The 16,806-nt window shown below is 40.5% G+C and overlaps 3 protein-coding genes across 9 annotated transcripts in view; all 3 read left to right on the forward strand.

Annotated features, from left to right (window-relative positions):
• The window catches only part of Axud1 (AXIN1 up-regulated 1), a 39,185-nt gene extending 33,653 nt beyond the window's left edge, over window positions 1–5,532 (forward strand). For all 6 annotated transcript variants that reach the window (XM_069046700.1, XM_069046701.1, XM_069046695.1 and 3 more), the window contains one exon: window positions 3,105–5,532. In XM_069046700.1, the coding sequence (XP_068902801.1) occupies window positions 3,105–5,381 (2,277 nt within the window). In that variant the 3' untranslated portion in view covers window positions 5,382–5,532. The remainder of the gene's footprint in view (window positions 1–3,104) is intronic.
• Window positions 5,533–7,491: 1,959 nt separating this feature from the next.
• Window positions 7,492–8,669, forward strand: LOC138130267 (dTTP/UTP pyrophosphatase). 2 transcript variants are annotated; one of them, XM_069046703.1, is made up of 4 exons: window positions 7,492–7,921; window positions 7,977–8,215; window positions 8,260–8,418; window positions 8,495–8,669. In XM_069046703.1, exons 1-4 carry the CDS (start codon window positions 7,823–7,825, stop codon window positions 8,631–8,633), a joined length of 636 nt encoding a protein of 211 aa, XP_068902804.1. In that variant the 5' UTR covers window positions 7,492–7,822; the 3' UTR covers window positions 8,634–8,669. The 2 variants fall into 2 exon arrangements, with proteins under 2 accessions (XP_068902804.1, XP_068902805.1); XM_069046704.1 differs by having other exon boundaries at window positions 7,507–7,921; window positions 8,266–8,418.
• A 7,900-nt stretch (window positions 8,670–16,569) lies between these two features.
• The window catches only part of rau (RA domain-containing protein rau), a 30,944-nt gene continuing 30,707 nt past the window's right edge, over window positions 16,570–16,806 (forward strand). Inside the window, exon 1 of the mRNA XM_069049536.1 lies at window positions 16,570–16,745. The gene's annotated coding sequence lies outside the window, so the exon portion shown is untranslated. The remainder of the gene's footprint in view (window positions 16,746–16,806) is intronic.

The following is a 16,806-nucleotide window of genomic DNA, read 5'->3' on the forward strand; positions in this document are numbered from 1 at the left end:
ACATTTTATTCAAGTCGATACATCATTCACCTGGCATTTCATTGCCAATTAAACGATTTGAAAAACTGATAAACTGGAGCAAATAATCTAATTGCGACGTTACAATGGCTCCACTTTCACGGTATTACTTGTAACGCTTCCAATTCTTCATCAATTTTTCTGCCGCCTGGAAAAACGCGTAATTGCGACAGTGTTAGGCTGTTCCACTTGTCCAGATTCCTGCTGAACAATTATTTGTGACGAATGGTGAACACCTGATAATGCGAGCCAATTTGTTATCACCAGTCCAACAATCGAGTCGAATTTGTTTGCTTGTAAACCTTTTGAACTCGACTATTAATAAGTTAAACAGCACAACAGAGATAGTAAAGCAGTATTTTTTCGAACGGGTCAATTGAAATTCCTGCAGTAATGGAATTGCAGGATTTGGCGAGAGTCACCACATTCAATGTTAATTAGGCTGTGCCAGGACGGCAGTCGAAGAGTCTTGAGGTTTATTGGAGTGCTCCGTTATCGACCTATAACAGATAATTTGATGTTCCTTATTAAGTCAAGATTGAAAAGGGTTAGTTTTAGAGGTGGAAGGAAATTTCAAATTTCCAATTAATCCGGTGCTGCTCTATTATTTAGTCGTTTTTCGTGTAAAAGGAACTGTGACGTAAAGATTAGGAAGATCAATAACAAGTCGCTTCCGGAATTGAATTTTTAAGCGGCATGCACGTACAATAAAAGTGGGTTGGTACCCCATTTCGATAGTAATTACAGATTAAACATACTTTCTCTAAAATTGAACGTTACACCGGGTAATTATTAATTTTAAAATGCCCGCCTGGACGGTCGCAGCACAGTTTCCGTTCTTGTAATTTATTAGTTTTAATATAGAAGCGTTGCAATGACGGCTTCTGATCAGACCTGGTGCTATAAATAGCACTGGTTGAATAGTGGATGCCAAAATCACACTTTGATATCAAATCGATGGACAGCATAGTCGCGAGGTATTGATCCCAGGACGAAGTAAATTTGTTGTAATTTGTCGCCTCCCACACGTCTTAAATTTTTAAGCGGCGGAACGCACAAAAAACAAAATAGCTGGCACAGCTATTGTGAAAACACTCTTGGAGCCTCTTCCCCAAAAGGACGCGTTGCCAAAATGCCAGGTCGAGGGGACCGTTCGCGCCCGCTTATCATCGCCACACTCTGCCCTAAACGGCACTATTGATCTTCAACCCCCAAATTTGCATAATATCGGCCAGCATGTCGTTTTAATCTGGACAGAGCGGCCGTTAATTGGCGAACACCGAATTAGCGCCGCCGGAGCTTCCAGATTTGCGTTCACGGAGTTTAATTGGTGTTAAGGGGCGCCATATGCGGTGCAGCTCGTGCGGTAAATCCGCGATCGTCTGTGCCGGTGCGACCATCAGTATTTCACAAAGTTTATGCGCAAGACAGCGTGGGTAAGCTCGCCTCGACAAAACGCCTTATTAAAACCGGCTGCGACTACCCCAGCATCACCCATCACCTGTGCGATGATGGGATGTCGGCGTGAAAAATGCAGACCGTTCATCATGTCATTTAAAGCGAACGTTCTCGCTCCCGATAAACCCATCTAGAGCAACAAGAGAGTTTAGCGACCTTCTTCCCGAAGCAATGCATGAAATTACAGAGTCTCACAGGTGATTACGAAATAGATTAATAACTGTACCCACATAGAGAGGTAGCGTGACGTTGCGTCAATTTTTAGACAATTTATGCAAAAAGGAGTCAAGGTGAGCAGACACACCACCGTTTTGACTTTCGCGAAGAAGTGACGCTGCGGACTCTGACTGACAGATCAACAAAATGCGCTATTTTTAGACGCAATGTTTGAAAACAATAAAGCGAAGGCGCGAGATAAATTTTAAAAATGACTCGAACAAGGTCACTTTTTGAGTCCGTATCGGTCACGAGTGCTGGTCAAAAATCACTCTCGATTCAATCGAAGTGATCGCGACCAGAAAAGGGTCATTTTGCAATGAGGTGTATGTTGGGTTGCATACCCGGCCAAGTTGCATAACAAAATATTGTTGTTGATCTGAATAAATAATACTTATTCTTGTTTTCCTTGATTGTGTGTTGGAAGCCGGCGAAGTTTAACGTTTGTGGAGATTAATTTTCATCTGGTTAGGACTGGAGCATTGCGGTGAAGGGAGACCAGACTAGACTGTGCTTGAAAGTTGGTTTCTTGATCTAATAATTGTCGTAGTCTTAATGGTCGCTTATTAACATTAGGTTATGACACAACAGGGCTGTGTAACAACTATTTTTAAGTCTCGACGGCAGTGTAAAATTAAACCGATTATATGTAAATTCAAACTGACGAGTAAGAGCGTTGTGAAAAGCACATCGGTCGCATTACTCACCGCTTCACCACCGAGCTGCTGTATTAATTTAAAATAATAAATAGCGCAGTCCACTGACGAGTTATAAATTCGGTGAGATTGCTTTTGATTTGCGTAGACGCAGATTTGATAGCCGAAGAGCCAGTAAGAGACGGTTTTCCTCTCCAATCCGGTGCATTCGGACAGTGAAAGGTTTCTGTTTTTGTACAAGTTGTAGAAACGTAAACACTATCGATAAAAAACAGTTGGTGCGGCGAGGCAGAATTCGAAACACGTCAAAATACGTCTGACATAATTCGAACCCACCACAGTATTTTCTGCAACCTTGAATACCGCTAGCAACAAATTTTCGCGATAGGAAACCTGTTTGTCCGATTTTTTCGGATAGAAGCGTTATCGCGTCCAAGAGAGTACTTGGAGCGACTTCGGTTCCTGCATATTAGCAATTCGCGATGCACTCGGTGCCCTGACCTTGCTGGCGTAGCTTATAAATCATAAATGTTTCCATGATGGGTGCTTGCAATGGGTGCTCGTTTCAAGATTCGATAAAACATAAACAATGCAAAAAGTCTCTTGGAAAAAATTTGTTACGTTTGTCGTTGGATCGGAGTATTGAATTTGTTAAGTTTAAGGTCACCGTTGCGGTCGGCGTGCTGGGTATGTGGGCACCGACTGCAATCAGTTTTGGTTTCGGATCGGAGTTAACGTCTTGTTTATTGTTTACAGTTAGCCATGTCTACTGTGGAAACGGCGGAGCAAAGCTGTACCGTTGAAGCAATCGTGGAAGAAGAGCCAGCAGAGATGGGATCAAGCGAGTCGTCGAGCAAGCCCGTGGAAGGAGCGAGCGCGGTGAACTTGTCGAGCGAAGAAACGTCGAATATTGTTGAACCTGTTGAAATTTTTGTTGAAACGCCTTCGAGTACAAATAGCAACAAAGACTTGGACGAGTGTAGCAGTGAGCGTGTTGATTCTAAAGTAGCATTCCCGGAGCCACAATCAAACGAAGCAATAGAAAGGAAAGAGTGCGAACTCGACGGCAACGTGAACGATGGGGAGGACTCCGCCACCGAGAGCCTGCCCCCGACCGAGGAGTCCGCCGAAGAGCCCCACGACAGGTCCGACGGCTCGGACTCCGGGCTCGGCTCGGAGCTGAGCGAGGAGCGGCCCGAAGCGATGGCAACGGCCGCCAATTTGGGCGAAAGCGACAGCGAGACCTCGTTCTTGGACCGAATTAACGGAACCCAGAGCTCGGCCGCCAACTTCGAAGACTTCGCCGCCCAGAAGCAGGACGATTTCGCCCTGCCGTCGACGAGCTTCCAGAAGGAAGACGAGAAGGACGAGAACGCGGCCATCGAGGACATCCGGGACATCCTCGAGGCCCAGCCGAAGAAAGTCGCCCTGAAGAGCAGCTTGAAGCGCAAACTGCCGGCCGAAGAGGAGGACGGCCAGCCCAAGTGCAAGAAAAAACGCGGAATCTCGTTCGACAGCGTGACGGTGTTCTACTTCCCCAGGGCGCAAGGATTCACTTGCATCCCCTCGCAAGGGGGGTCCACTCTGGGGATGGGCGCCCAACACTCGTTCGTCCGCAAGTTCTCGATAGCGGAACACGCCAACGAGCAACGCCGGATACATCGACAACTCCTGCAGCAGCTGAGGTCCGAGAGACACTCGACTGGGGGCGGCGCGGGTGCGTCATCTAGCGACGAGAGCGACAGCGAAGAGGAGCCCAGTGACGCGTCCGAGTCGGAGATGGACCTGGACAATTATTATTTCTTGCAGCCCGTGTCGATCAGACAGAGACGGGCTCTGCTGAGGGCGTCGGGTGTTAGGAAAATAGACTCTCTGGAGAAGGACGAGTGTCGCGATATCAGGACTTCGCGAGAGTTCTGTGGTTGTGGCTGTAAAGGATACTGTGATCCGGACACTTGTTCGTGCAGTCAGGCTGGCATAAAGTGCCAAGTCGACCGTCTAAACTTTCCCTGTGGCTGTTCTAGAGATAACTGCGGAAATTCCAGCGGCAGAATCGAGTTCAACCCGGTGAGGGTGCGCACCCACTTCATCCACACCCTGATGCGGCTCGAGCTCGAGAAGAAGCAAGAGAAAGAGGAGGAGATGAAGGCGGAGAAGAAGGACTCGAACTGGATGGAGAACGAGAGGCTGAGCGCGGGCTACGCCAAACAGGAGGGCCAGCCCCCCAAGAACGGCAAGTACGCCAGCGGCGCCCTGCTGAGGGACGTCCCCGAGAGCTGCGTCCACGACGGCAGCTTCACCAACCTGCACTACGGCGCCCCGGGCGAAGGCCCCGGACAGCTCCCCCACAACCCCCCCGTCTTCTCCGACCTGCCCGCCCGGGAGGACTCCCTCGACTTGTACGCCTTCAGGGAGGACTGGTACGGCGACGAGGCCCGGGACGGCCCCGTCGCCGAGAGGAACAAGCAGCAACACCCTCACCAGCCCTTCCCGCCGCCGCCTTCCTCTCAAGGGTTCCACTTCCCCGACCCCCGGTTTTCTGATGTCGGTTTCCCAGCCGGTGCCTCTCCCTACCCCCCGCCATCCAATCAATACACGCAGCCGTACCAGTCCAACTTCGCCGACTTCACCCCCGTCTTCGGTCCGTACGGAGGGGGAATTTACAGCCCGGAGTTCGGGACGAAGCCCCTGGAAGGAAATTTTCAGCAAAACGCGAACGGCTACGAGCACTTTGCTACCGACAACTTCTCCTCGAACGTCGAGGCCAAAGAGAACCAATACACGAGCCTAAACCCTGTCGGGGCCAACAACAAGATCGAATCCTTCTCAGATTTGCTGAACGGGAGGTACAATTATCCGGGATACGAGGACGCCAACAACTTCAACAGTTTGAATCCGTCGGAGGTTCCCGCCGCCAATCCCGAGAGGGGCCAAAAGTGCGAATCGACCAATCCCAATGCCAATCCCGACGACTGTGACGACAACTTCGGAGAGATTATTAAAAAGTCGATGGTAGAGACGACGTCAGCTTAACTTAATCAATAACATTATAAATAATTAAATTTATTACGTTCCACATTATTACTTTGTTAATACTATTATATTATAAAGTGTAAATGAGATTTATATATAAAGTGTAGAAAGAATATTAGAGAAAAGTGTTTTAATAAATGTTGTGAAGAAATTCATTTTATTCAACCCGACAGGTACTTGCTGCAGTATCCACAAAAGCTTCCGAAGAACCCGGGTCCGGAAGGACCCAAACACTTTGCAAAATAAAACCCAAATCAAACTAGTAACTTTCTTAAGCTTGTCTTGTTGCAACGAGGAATACAAGAACGAAGAACCCGGGTCCGGAAGGACCCAAACACTTTGCAAAATGAAACCCAAATCAAACTAGTAATTTTCTTAAGCTTGTCTTGTTGCAACGAGGAATAAAAGAAAACGGAAATCTCTTGGATATTAAAAGATAAACAAAATGGGCTTCAAGGAATTCTTCTGTTGTCTTTGATGTTCAGATAGGATATTTTTAAAACAACACAAAACCAGAAATTGGTGAAGTCAAAAACGTAAAAATAAATTTAAACAATTTGAGATTATTATGCTGATCACCAAAAAAAAAACATTTTTAATCTTATTAATAGTTCTTCTAGGTGCATCAAAATATTGTTGATGGTGTCACGTCATTTGATAAAAAAAACTGTGAGAAATCTGATTTGGTAAAAATTGAGACCATCCAATTGTTAAAATATTTTGAAAATATCATCATGACATTGATTCCGTAATAGATCCAGCAAAATGTATTTAAAAAAAAACTTTCTTGAAAATTTTTTTCATGTTAAAGACAATGTTTTGTTTTATTTCTGTTATGCCATTATCTTCTTATGTGAATATTCTTTCGTGCGACGGCCTTGCTGAGCTACTCGCTGCTTTATTTATTTTCCAAATTACATTCACACATTTCCACTCCTCCAAAGCAGAGACACACGCCTCAACTGTCTCACTTCCAACGACACTTATTGCAGCGATGACTGACAATGACATTTTTCCAGTGAAATCATTTTTTTGTCCTGACGCCAAGACCTTATACGCACATCAGAATTGCAACATTTCTGCTGCCGAATGGTCACTAGGTCACTTTGCAATTAACTGGAAGGAATGCACCGCATTACAATAGTTTTCACTTAAACCTTGCAACGACACTGGTTTTTCTTGCTAATCGATGGTTCTTACGATACCGGATTTATTTTTGTTGCCACAGATAAAACAAAAAGGTCGAGAATTAATAACAACGAAAAAATGTCCACATGTTGACATAAAGTTTGCCCAGTTTCCAGACGTTGAGTTTTTTCTTTTCTCTCAACAGATACAAGACACGGCCTGGAAACGTGCAAATATACTTCACTCGTTAAGCAGAAATTTAATTAAAAACCTTTGAATGGAATTTTCTCATTACTGTAATGTTAATACCGTGTTGCTTTGCACCATCCATTATTATCTTCCATCAGGCAGAATCTGTATTGGGGGCAAGACGTAGGTATTTACAGTTTACTAGACTAGTCTTTTACCAGAAACAAGAATCAAAGTCGAGGTAAAGTCATTTGGAAACGTTAAGTTGTTCAATGCATTACGTCTGACAATCATAAATTACCAATTACTATCTAGGCTAAAATTATGCTGAATTGAACTAGCTAATAATTTCATAATTATTGTTGCCCATCCCACTCCGAGCATTATGCACAATTACATAGATTGGACTAAATACGAAAAATAACAACGCAAATTGAGAATAAATTATATTATAAATAAGTAACGCAGCAGATAAGTAGGTTTAGAGACTAGTAAAAAAATTATTGCTGCTCAAATGAATATTTTAAACCAATTGGAAGACCTTGACTTTCAACACTTACTTAATCTTGAGTCATTGTGGTAACACGTTTTTTGAAAATTTCTACGTTTCATACGCAACGTGTATAATTACAGAATCGACTAAAAATTGTTGTAACATCAAGTGAAAACGTGATGCGTGTCCAACTTTTAGCAAATAAACAAGTTGCAAAACTAACTTATCTCCAAATAAGATAATTGACAGGAGATTGCGCGCATGCTTAGAAGAAAAGGGTGATGAGCTAGTTGGGGGTTGAATCCGTAAAGCAAAGCAAATGCGATTCCCAATGGCGAATGGAGCTTTTTCTAGCTTTGCTAGTCACGTAGAGTAATGGAAAATGGAAGAGTCTTGAACATTGCAAAGAAAAAGTTAGTGTAAGTTGTAGATCGGTGACAATACTGCGATCGTTGCAGTAAACTGTATCGAGTACGTAGATAGATAGCTTCATTACCATTCTGAAAACCTCCAGCATGTCGGTGTGAATGCTAAAAAATTACGCAAGAGTATCATCGACAAACAGAATTCAGTGAATCGAAGCGTCAGTGCAGTGAAACCGCTGTAAAAATAACCTGAACAATTCCAGCAAATGATAAAAATGCTGGAACCGTTAGTCAGTAAACTGAACGAGTTGCGGGTTATTTTGGCCAGCGGTTCCCAACAACGTGCTGCACTCTTGAGGAGCACGGTAAGAGATGGCGCCTCCAGTACTTAATCCGACTTAAAACGTGCGAATTCGCCAGAACTTAAAATTCGAGATTGTGCCGTCAAACTTCGAGGAGAACTTGGACCCCAGGGAGCACACTTTTTCCGATTTTGTCGAGAAAACTGCCTTGGGGAAAGTGAACGATGTGTGGGAGCGACTCAAGAATGACCCAGTCACACCAGATGTAATCATAGGAGTCGACACAATGGTCGCATTTAATGGGAGGATGTATGGCAAGCCGAGAACCAAAGACGAGGCCATTAAGACAATAACGGAGTAATCGTCAGGCGTAGTTGTACAAATCTTTGGTAATTGTTCAGTTGCAGTTTGACCCAAAGCAACTTACCAAATACGGTCTACAGTGGAGTTGTGGTGAAGTACAAAGACGAGATTCGGAAGTTTACCGAAGTGACTACGGTCTACATGGCGAGGCTAACACCTGAAGAAGTGTTGGCGTACGTGGAGACAGGAGAACCGATGTGAGTGGAGAATGTTTATTTATGCGACCAGGCGTACGGGCGTGTATTGTGTGGTACATAACGTATTGATTTTCAGGGGCAAAGCTGGCGGCTATGGCATCCAAGGTATTGCAAGCACTTTCGTGGAGAGGATCGAAGGTGATGGAAACAACGTTATCGGACTGCCTTTGTGTCGACTGAGCCTGCTACTTAAGCAGATGGTCTTGAATAAATAATTTTTTACTTAACACTGAATAAACAACCAACTTCAAGTGTGTCTTACTTTTTGGCAAGCACAAAGAGCTTTTGCAGCTTTTTTTGTGTATTTGTGCCAAATTCAAACCGGATCGATCACAATCAGCACCGCTTGAATATTTATCTGTAACGGCGCAGACACGAATCGATTTTCCAGTGAAAGTGGATGCAACATTTATTCGGCCAAAGTGTTGACAATCTGCTCGTTTCGTTTTTCATTTATTTTTTTCGACGGGAAAATGAGTTCGCTGGAATGCAACCACGGGGGTAGGTTCCTGGAAGCAGGTATCTACATATTAAATTTAGAGCCGAGCAAACATAATTAACACTTCAAGTCGAGAACCAACCGCGCAAACCGTTCCTGCGAACTCCAACGCCGGTTTCTTAATTTATTGAATACTGTTTGCGCAGATATCGGAACGGCAAATAAGCAAAACAGATTAACATAACTTTTAAAAAGCCGCCCTCAGCTATCTAAGCTAGGTAAGCTAAGCAGGTAAATACCTAACACCGATTTAAGGCGAGATTGCGGTTACACCTCCATTATCGGCTTTTGCGCAAATAAAAAGGATAGCAAAAGATATCCGCCACCATGTATTGTTTTTTTGTAGCCCGGACGAAAACTGATGCATTCGCTTTTATTTCTGCGGATCAACTGTGGGAATGAGAATTGCTGAAACTGACACAAGCCGAAAGTTGCAGTTTTGCTTTTTTTCCAAAGGCAGAAAAAAGAGAAAGTCTTGAAACACATTATTGATAATTCTTAACTGCTTATTAAGCTCTTAATTATCTGTTTCAAGTTTATATATACGCTATGTTCAAACAGGAAATTAATCAGACTTTATCTCTGTTTAAATTTGCTAAATACAAAGTGTTAAAACAAATCAACAATCGATTAGTTCGACTGTGTGGTGAAAATAAATCTGAGGCCACATTTGTTGCAAAAATGGATTAAAAAATAATTAATTGATCTATTGGAAGGGCACACGAAATGAGAACATTTGACTAACGTATCGGGCGTTCAAATGAAATCCTCGGCTGGGAAGAATTCGTTGGAAACCGTCGTTTGTTTTCCTTTTTTTAAATGTAAATTGACAATAGAGCATGTTGACAGCTAACCTAAAATTCATAAACAAAAAATCTTTCTTTCAAATGTTTTACATTAAAAATAGAATAACTAACGATTCCTATTTTCGAAGCAAATATCGATAGGCACCCTGTCGTGTCAAACGGCGGGAAATTCAAACTTTACACTGTTCCAAATGGTTTACTTTGTCAACGCCTGCTCAGCCCAGGGTTTTCATTTGAACGCATGATAGGTATATTGCCAGTTTTTTTTTTGTTTGAGGGGATTGTTTGCAAATTGCCAAATTAATGGCTTTTAGTTGGGCGGTAGGATCAAAGAAATAATTAGGAGCTTATACCTGAACAAACATCGCCTTCAAAAATGCGAAAGCACTAACTCCTTAATTAGTTAGAGTTATAATAATTAAAACTGTACAACAGCTTGCATAGCAAATAAGGTACACACGACTCCGGCTACTTTTTTGCGGGTTCAAAACGGAATCGCGATGTGTATTTTTAAACCGTTTTGAAAATTTTATTTTTATTTTTATCGTTTGGAAAAATACTCAGGTAATAGATTAGTTTGGCCTCTCATTTATTTTGCCATTATTTTCAGACACCTACTCGTTTCTAAATTGAAAACAATTTGGTCGAAGCTTAGATTAGTTCCTAAATGACTGGGTGAAATAATTAAAAAAGCCGCGGGCGAAAATTTCAAAGACACGCTCTAGTTTGGATAATTTGTATCTTGGAATATGGTTGTGATGAAGGCACTACGAAAACAATAGTGTTTTAAATGGGAAAAAAATGCTATTAGCGGTACAGTTATTTGAGACGCCACGCAGGAATTTAATTTAGAATAATTAAAGAATTGACTAGAATAAAAAATTAGGTGCGGAAAGTAATAGCTAAGAGAAATGCATATGATGAAAATAAAAAGTGTCACAGTAGACAAGATAAAAGTGAAACAACAGTAAAAGTTGTATTTGTAGGTCTAGGTTATAATACATAATCGTAATGTAAATAGAAATAATAAAAAATACTCTGCAGAGCATACGTTTTCGAAAGTACTTTGCAATGTTTTAGCTCCTGGAGTTGGAGCTTTTTCCCGAGAATGATCATGTTAGTGAAGAACATAATCAAAGCTTTGTCGAAAATATTTTAAGAGTGAAAAAGCTGTATTCGAGGAAGTGCAATCTTGCTACGCTACTAGATATTGTAAAGAGGAAGGACTGTTTCGTAATTTTGTTATGAGAGTAATATGTAGTTATTTACAGTAACAGCGAGGAAGGTAAAGCTTTCGTTCACTCGAATTGCGTGTTCGATGCAATTCAAGTGAACGAAAGCGGCCTTACTCGCGAGTGCTGTATTTGATTTTGCTCGATACTTCCTTACTCCTTAGAAAGTTTGTATTCAAAATTTTAAATAAAATATAGCACATTTTTGGACGGATCTGTTGCCATGGAAAAAATAAAATACAAAATAAACAAAGTTCTGTAACGTCAATAAAGTGGTTGTGTGCATGTTATGGAAATTGTGGAAATTGTTGATGAAGAGTTATGATGTCCTGGAAGAGACAAATGCCGCCCGGTACCAAAAAATTACGTTATTAGAAAGAATTGGAAAAATTTACGAGGCAATGAAAGCCAGTGAGTGAAAGACAGTGACCGAAAAACGATAAGCGAAAGTGAAGTGAACGAAAGAGAAACCTTCACTCACTGGTGTAAATTACTTATACAAAGTGACATATTTTTAATGCCAAATAAAGTAAGTATACAAATATTTTGTAGAACGAATTACATGTTTGAAATTTTTGTTTGTTTTCTTGATGATCATTTTTCTTGCTGACTTTGTAACAATTAGTCCTGCCTAAATAATTATCATCGAAATCCGAGATTTGGCAATTGAAGAAAATCGAGGTAGAGATAAACAAATAACAATTAAACGAATTTGCATAAGTTTGTAGTTTGCAACCATGCATCGAGGACAAATGGCTCTTCTATCAGTTACAGTAAAATAATGAGCACATTATTCGTATAAACAAAAAAATAAATGGTTTGTTGAAGTACAAATAGACATTATTTTATTTATGTTTTACAGAATACAAAAGCCATATTCTTGATGTTTTAATAAATAATAAATTATGATAATTTAAACAAATTCTTTGAAGAAGTGATGAATAATCGATGAACTTTGTACCGAGAATTTGCAAAGACCATATCGAAATTAATTTATAATGAATCAAAAAGCAAGCTGGTTGTGTGTTCCAGGAAAACTAAAAAAAAAATATTTGTCACCATCTTCGTGTGTAGAATGTGCCAACTGAGTTGCTAGTTTTTATTATTTAAAAAATATGTTATCTTTTTTTCTCATGATTTAATTTGATTTGAGATTTTTAAAAGAACCTTGCATAAATAACTCGAAAATAGTTTTCAGGAGTTAAAATAACGCAAAACCGATTACATTAAATTTAAATTAAAAAAATCTCTCTATCACACTTACTGACCAGAACAGTGCATGACATAAATCAGTTGATGCTGCTATTTCCAGCCAATTGAGGAAACCTGAACCAATTTCCACTGCTATGGTTAACTTCATTCGCGATTTATTTATTGTATCTGAAAAAGTCTTGTTTGGAGTAGAACACGTGCTCGTGCTGATTTTTTGCAACAACGTTAACCAGCAACTAAACATAACTTTCGCCAGGTCTGCCAAAAACGAGACCAAAACACCTCGATCTCGTCAATGAATCGACATGTCCCCATCGAGTTTTTCAAACAACTTTTTTCCAAACACTGGATCTACTACCATTAGAATCGTTACAAGGTTACAAATCTTTCCCAATCAGACCGCCGGTGAACATCTTGCTCTTGGTCTCTCGACCAGAACCCGTTATTGTTTCAAATATTTACATTTATTAAGAAATAAAAGAGTTTCGCCCATGAAGGGAATCTGCTAAATATAGCGTTCGCTTCGCCACTTGTAAACAAAATAATAAGACTACATCTGCTTTCCAAACAGTTTACAAGATGGTATTTTGCCTGGATAGTGATTAGGGGCATGTTCTTGGCGCCCTCGTTAACATGTGCCAAAAAGCGGCGCTTTTGGGTTACCTTTGTAAATGTTTAGTCTGGGAAGGTACCGTCTGATGGGTTAACCCATCAACGGCGGTTCGAATTAGTCTCGCGGTTTTTGTCAGCGAGATATGTTGCACGATTTTTCCATCTCACACGTCACTGTCGTCTCATATTTCTTGGAAAAAATTTGGTAAAACAGCGCTTCTTGTCGGCTTTGACGTACAGACACATTGCCAACACATGCTCTGTTTACTGTGACAGTGTCCTCCGAATTACTTTCCATCGATTACCACCGGTGGTTTCCTTCAACGACGAACGGAAACAATCCATGTCCTGCTACTTTCCCCAAAAAAAAGAAGCGACGAGATGACCAATTAACTGTTATTAATACGAAATCGGTCTTAATCGATTCGCGTCTTGTTGCTTTTATTTTGCTGTGAGAACGCGAATTTACTGTTAACGGTGTCTTTATTACTAAATGTCAAGTTTCGTACATATGAGAGGTAGCGATAGGGGCCGGTTCTATTTACATAATTAGGTATGTGTGAAAATTTTTCCCACCAGCGAAAGCCACTCGAGCAATCCAACCCCATGTTAAACGCGAATAATGGGAGACCTTACAAGCAATATCCCGCATTAGTGGAAACAATGCGACGTTACCTTATGGCATCCACTTCTGAATAATGCATGGAATTCAAGGTTCGCTTATCTGGGCTTATCTCTTCAAATTAATTTTGCCTTCGACATGTCTACGCTAAAAACAAGACCGTTTTCAATGCATAAAGATGTTGGTCGGAAACAGAAGTAAGTTAATGTTGCGGGATGTCAGATACTTACCCACGACGTAATTAGCCAGTGCTGATCATTTTAATAAGTCTGTGCAGTTTGTTTCCTCGTTCTTGTCCCATATGAACCTTAATTTCGATGTTTCTGAATGGAGACAATGTGTTTGTTACGTATCGGCTCGTTCATGGTCCATTTCTCAGAATATTTACATACTTTCCATTCGGGTTTATTGTATGGAGAATTACACTGGTGGGTATTTAATTTAATTATTTGTGGGAAGAAGAAATCGATTTTTGCCGTTTCATTGTTGGTAAAGGTGGACAATCACCTCGGAGTATGTGCCCTGTAATTGGGTTGCCGGCATTGTATCTTCTACAAATCGCACAGTACTTAGTGGTAATTTAATTACCGACGACGATAATTGAATTGCTGATCAGGAGAATGCTACACCTACCACTGATGGGTTTATGACCCATTGTCGTGATGGGAATTGGGGATTTGTTCGTTTTAAGGAAAATAAAAAAAATCTACTATACTCGTGCAGAACCAAACAATGTATTTAGTGGAAAAACACATTATCTGTTTTTTCAAAGTTCATATTCACGGAAACTCTCTTACAAGAAAGATTTTCCTTACTGTATTATTCTGGGAACCTAGGTCCATTTTTGTATCAAGAAAATAACGATCAAAACATCCATATTTAATTTATATCGGGCGCTCAAAAGAAATCCTGCGCTGGGAGGGCGTTTGAAACCGTCAATTGTTTTTGTGAATTGACAATTGTAATTAGAGCATGTTGACAGCTAACCTAAAATAGCCATGGAAACTTTGCATTGCATTTGGTAGTAACTCTGTCTGTTGAATTAGGTGATATTTTTCTAAGTTTGAGGTTATAAATAGCGTCAATGTCTAGTGCATTGTTGTCAGTTTTACTAGTGTGCAATGCAAAAAATATGCTTTTTGCTGTTCCGGGAGCAAAAGTACCATATGTTTCAAATGTGCAAGAGGCCGATTTCAAGTTGACTTGGCGACGGTCGCACTTGTTGTCATGGTAACGGCGCAAGAGAGAAAGATGACGCATATTGGTAATTAATGTGTAGGACAAAGATAGCTACACATTTTCGCTCCACCACCTATTTGCGACCATGACTCGGGGCCCCAAGTCTCTCAGTTGGGTACTTTTACACATTAAAGTCCCTAAATACACCAAATTCTTTTATAGTGAATGTCATTCATCTTTGCGACAAGAGACGAATACGTTGAATATTGAAATGAGTATTATAAAAAAAATTAAGTGATTGGTAGCTTTCTTTATCATTTTTTAAGCCCTAGAAACGGAGAAATCTTATTTTAAATCGCAACTGTGAACTACAATGCCGTCATTTAAATCTCTAATTTTTTGTGTTTAAAATCCACAGCTTGGTAATTGGAGCAAATTCAGGTGAATCAAAGGTGTGGATTTCGTTCTTCCGAACTATCTCACGAGAATAATCTGAATTGAAGATACCTAAATTTGATCAATATGACTTTCAATATTTAAATATAAAGGGTTCAACCCACCATAAATTTGACACAGTAGATTTAGGCCGGTTCCTTTTTTATTTACTTTTCTTGTATCTCCTGTCAATAGAGCACCTTTTATTCCTTCACTTTTCCGTTATCAAACCATTCAAGACAGCCTTATCAGCTACATTTTTATTTGTCCTTACAAACATATCAGCTGATAAAGAACACAATGAGCACAAATGTGACATTTTAAACGCATTTTAGAAACATTATTAATTTTTCTGTTTATTTGTGCTTACGTGTTAATGGTAGAAGAAAATATACGTAATAAAATTTAACTATCAATCAATTAAACAGATTAGCTAGCAAAAATCATAAAAGATAACAACGTTGCAATTAACTTCCAGTTTTTTTTAATGTGTTTGATAAAGCAAAACATCTCATGAAGTTACAAGTATGGTGGTGTTTTTTTAAAAAACATTTAGATATTCTACTTTTTGGCAAATTTTGGAAACCACGCTGTATTCCACATAGATACAGTTGTGTTTGTTCCACCGTAACATTAATAATGAAACGCATTTCGTCAATATTGACAAAATTCCTTGATATTCGGAGTTCACTTTTTGTTTACACTACCTATCAACGCCAAACATTTCCAAGAAATAAAAAAAGATGAATTTTCTTAATATTCCTTGATTCAATGTTTTCCAAAAAGAGTCCGACCTTTCTGTTAACCTTTAAGTAAATCAGTGTGAATCTGGCACGTTTCATAATTCATTATGAAGCAGAAAATTGAACGAAACGGATATTTCGTAAATTTTGCATATTCTTCTAATTAATTAGTCTTTTATGCTCCACGATGTTAAATATAATAACTACAATAAGCGGTAACGTGTCGAAACACACTTACGCAAAATGAGCGAGAAAACTGTGTCTCAAGAGAATTCCCGACAGAATTGAATATGTTTGTCTTATAATAAATATTCCAATTCGTTAGCGCAAAGTATTGTATTACCTATTTGGTTTAAAAATGTGGGAATGACTTAGTCCTGGTTCCTCATTGTTGTCATTATCAAGTCCGAATTTAACGGAAAGTTATGATAAGTAGCGAAATTATTTACCTACAGCGTGCCAGCCATTCTTATCCATTGTTGTGGAAACAGTTTATTTACCTTAGCACAAGGACGAAATTTGTTCCGCTCGCTATCGCCCAAAAATCTCACATACATACTCATTATTTACAGCCTCGTCTGCCTTATCTTCGAATTAAGCGCACCTCATCTCGGAGCTTTCAACCTCCCGGTTCGTCCGAACAATGCGGTCCGACATGAGAACAATTTCTCTCCATCACACCCACCACCCTACAGTTTCGAATGGAAAGTGTGAGAATCAAAAAACCTACAAACAATAACACCACCTTGCATCCCACTATCATCCGTAATACCACACAAGTGCATTTACGGTGTCTTCAGAGCGCGCCTCCTCCATGGGCCAAAGCTCGCGTCAGTCGCGGTCCGACGTTGCTGCAGAGAGGACGTGGTGTGCTTGCTCCTCGACCCAGCTCCATGTGCTGTACACGTTGTTCGATTGTGTTGTTGTGAACTTTATTTTGTAATTATTGGCAATTGGGATTACCTCTGACTGAGCGGCCTTTCCAAGGTAAGACGAAACAACTTTTCCCAAAAAAAAATTCGCTCAACAGGACCTCCTGAGAAAAGCT

This window comes from Tenebrio molitor, chromosome 5 (assembly GCF_963966145.1).
Source record: "Tenebrio molitor chromosome 5, icTenMoli1.1, whole genome shotgun sequence".
NCBI classification, from domain to species: Eukaryota; Metazoa; Arthropoda; class Insecta; order Coleoptera; family Tenebrionidae; genus Tenebrio; species Tenebrio molitor.

What these genes read in the sequence shown, in the direction of transcription:
- LOC138130267 (XM_069046703.1), top strand. Translation starts at nt 7,823, where the DNA reads ATGATAAAAATGCTGGAACCGTTAGTCAGTAAACTGAACGAGTTGCGG. An exon ending in GCCATTAAGACAATAACGGA is followed by an intron (nt 8,216 to 8,259) that starts GTAATCGTCAGG and finishes GTAATTGTTCAG; the next exon opens with TTGCAGTTTGACCCAAAGCA. An exon ending in GTGGAGACAGGAGAACCGAT is followed by an intron (nt 8,419 to 8,494) that starts GTGAGTGGAGAA and finishes ATTGATTTTCAG; the next exon opens with GGGCAAAGCTGGCGGCTATG.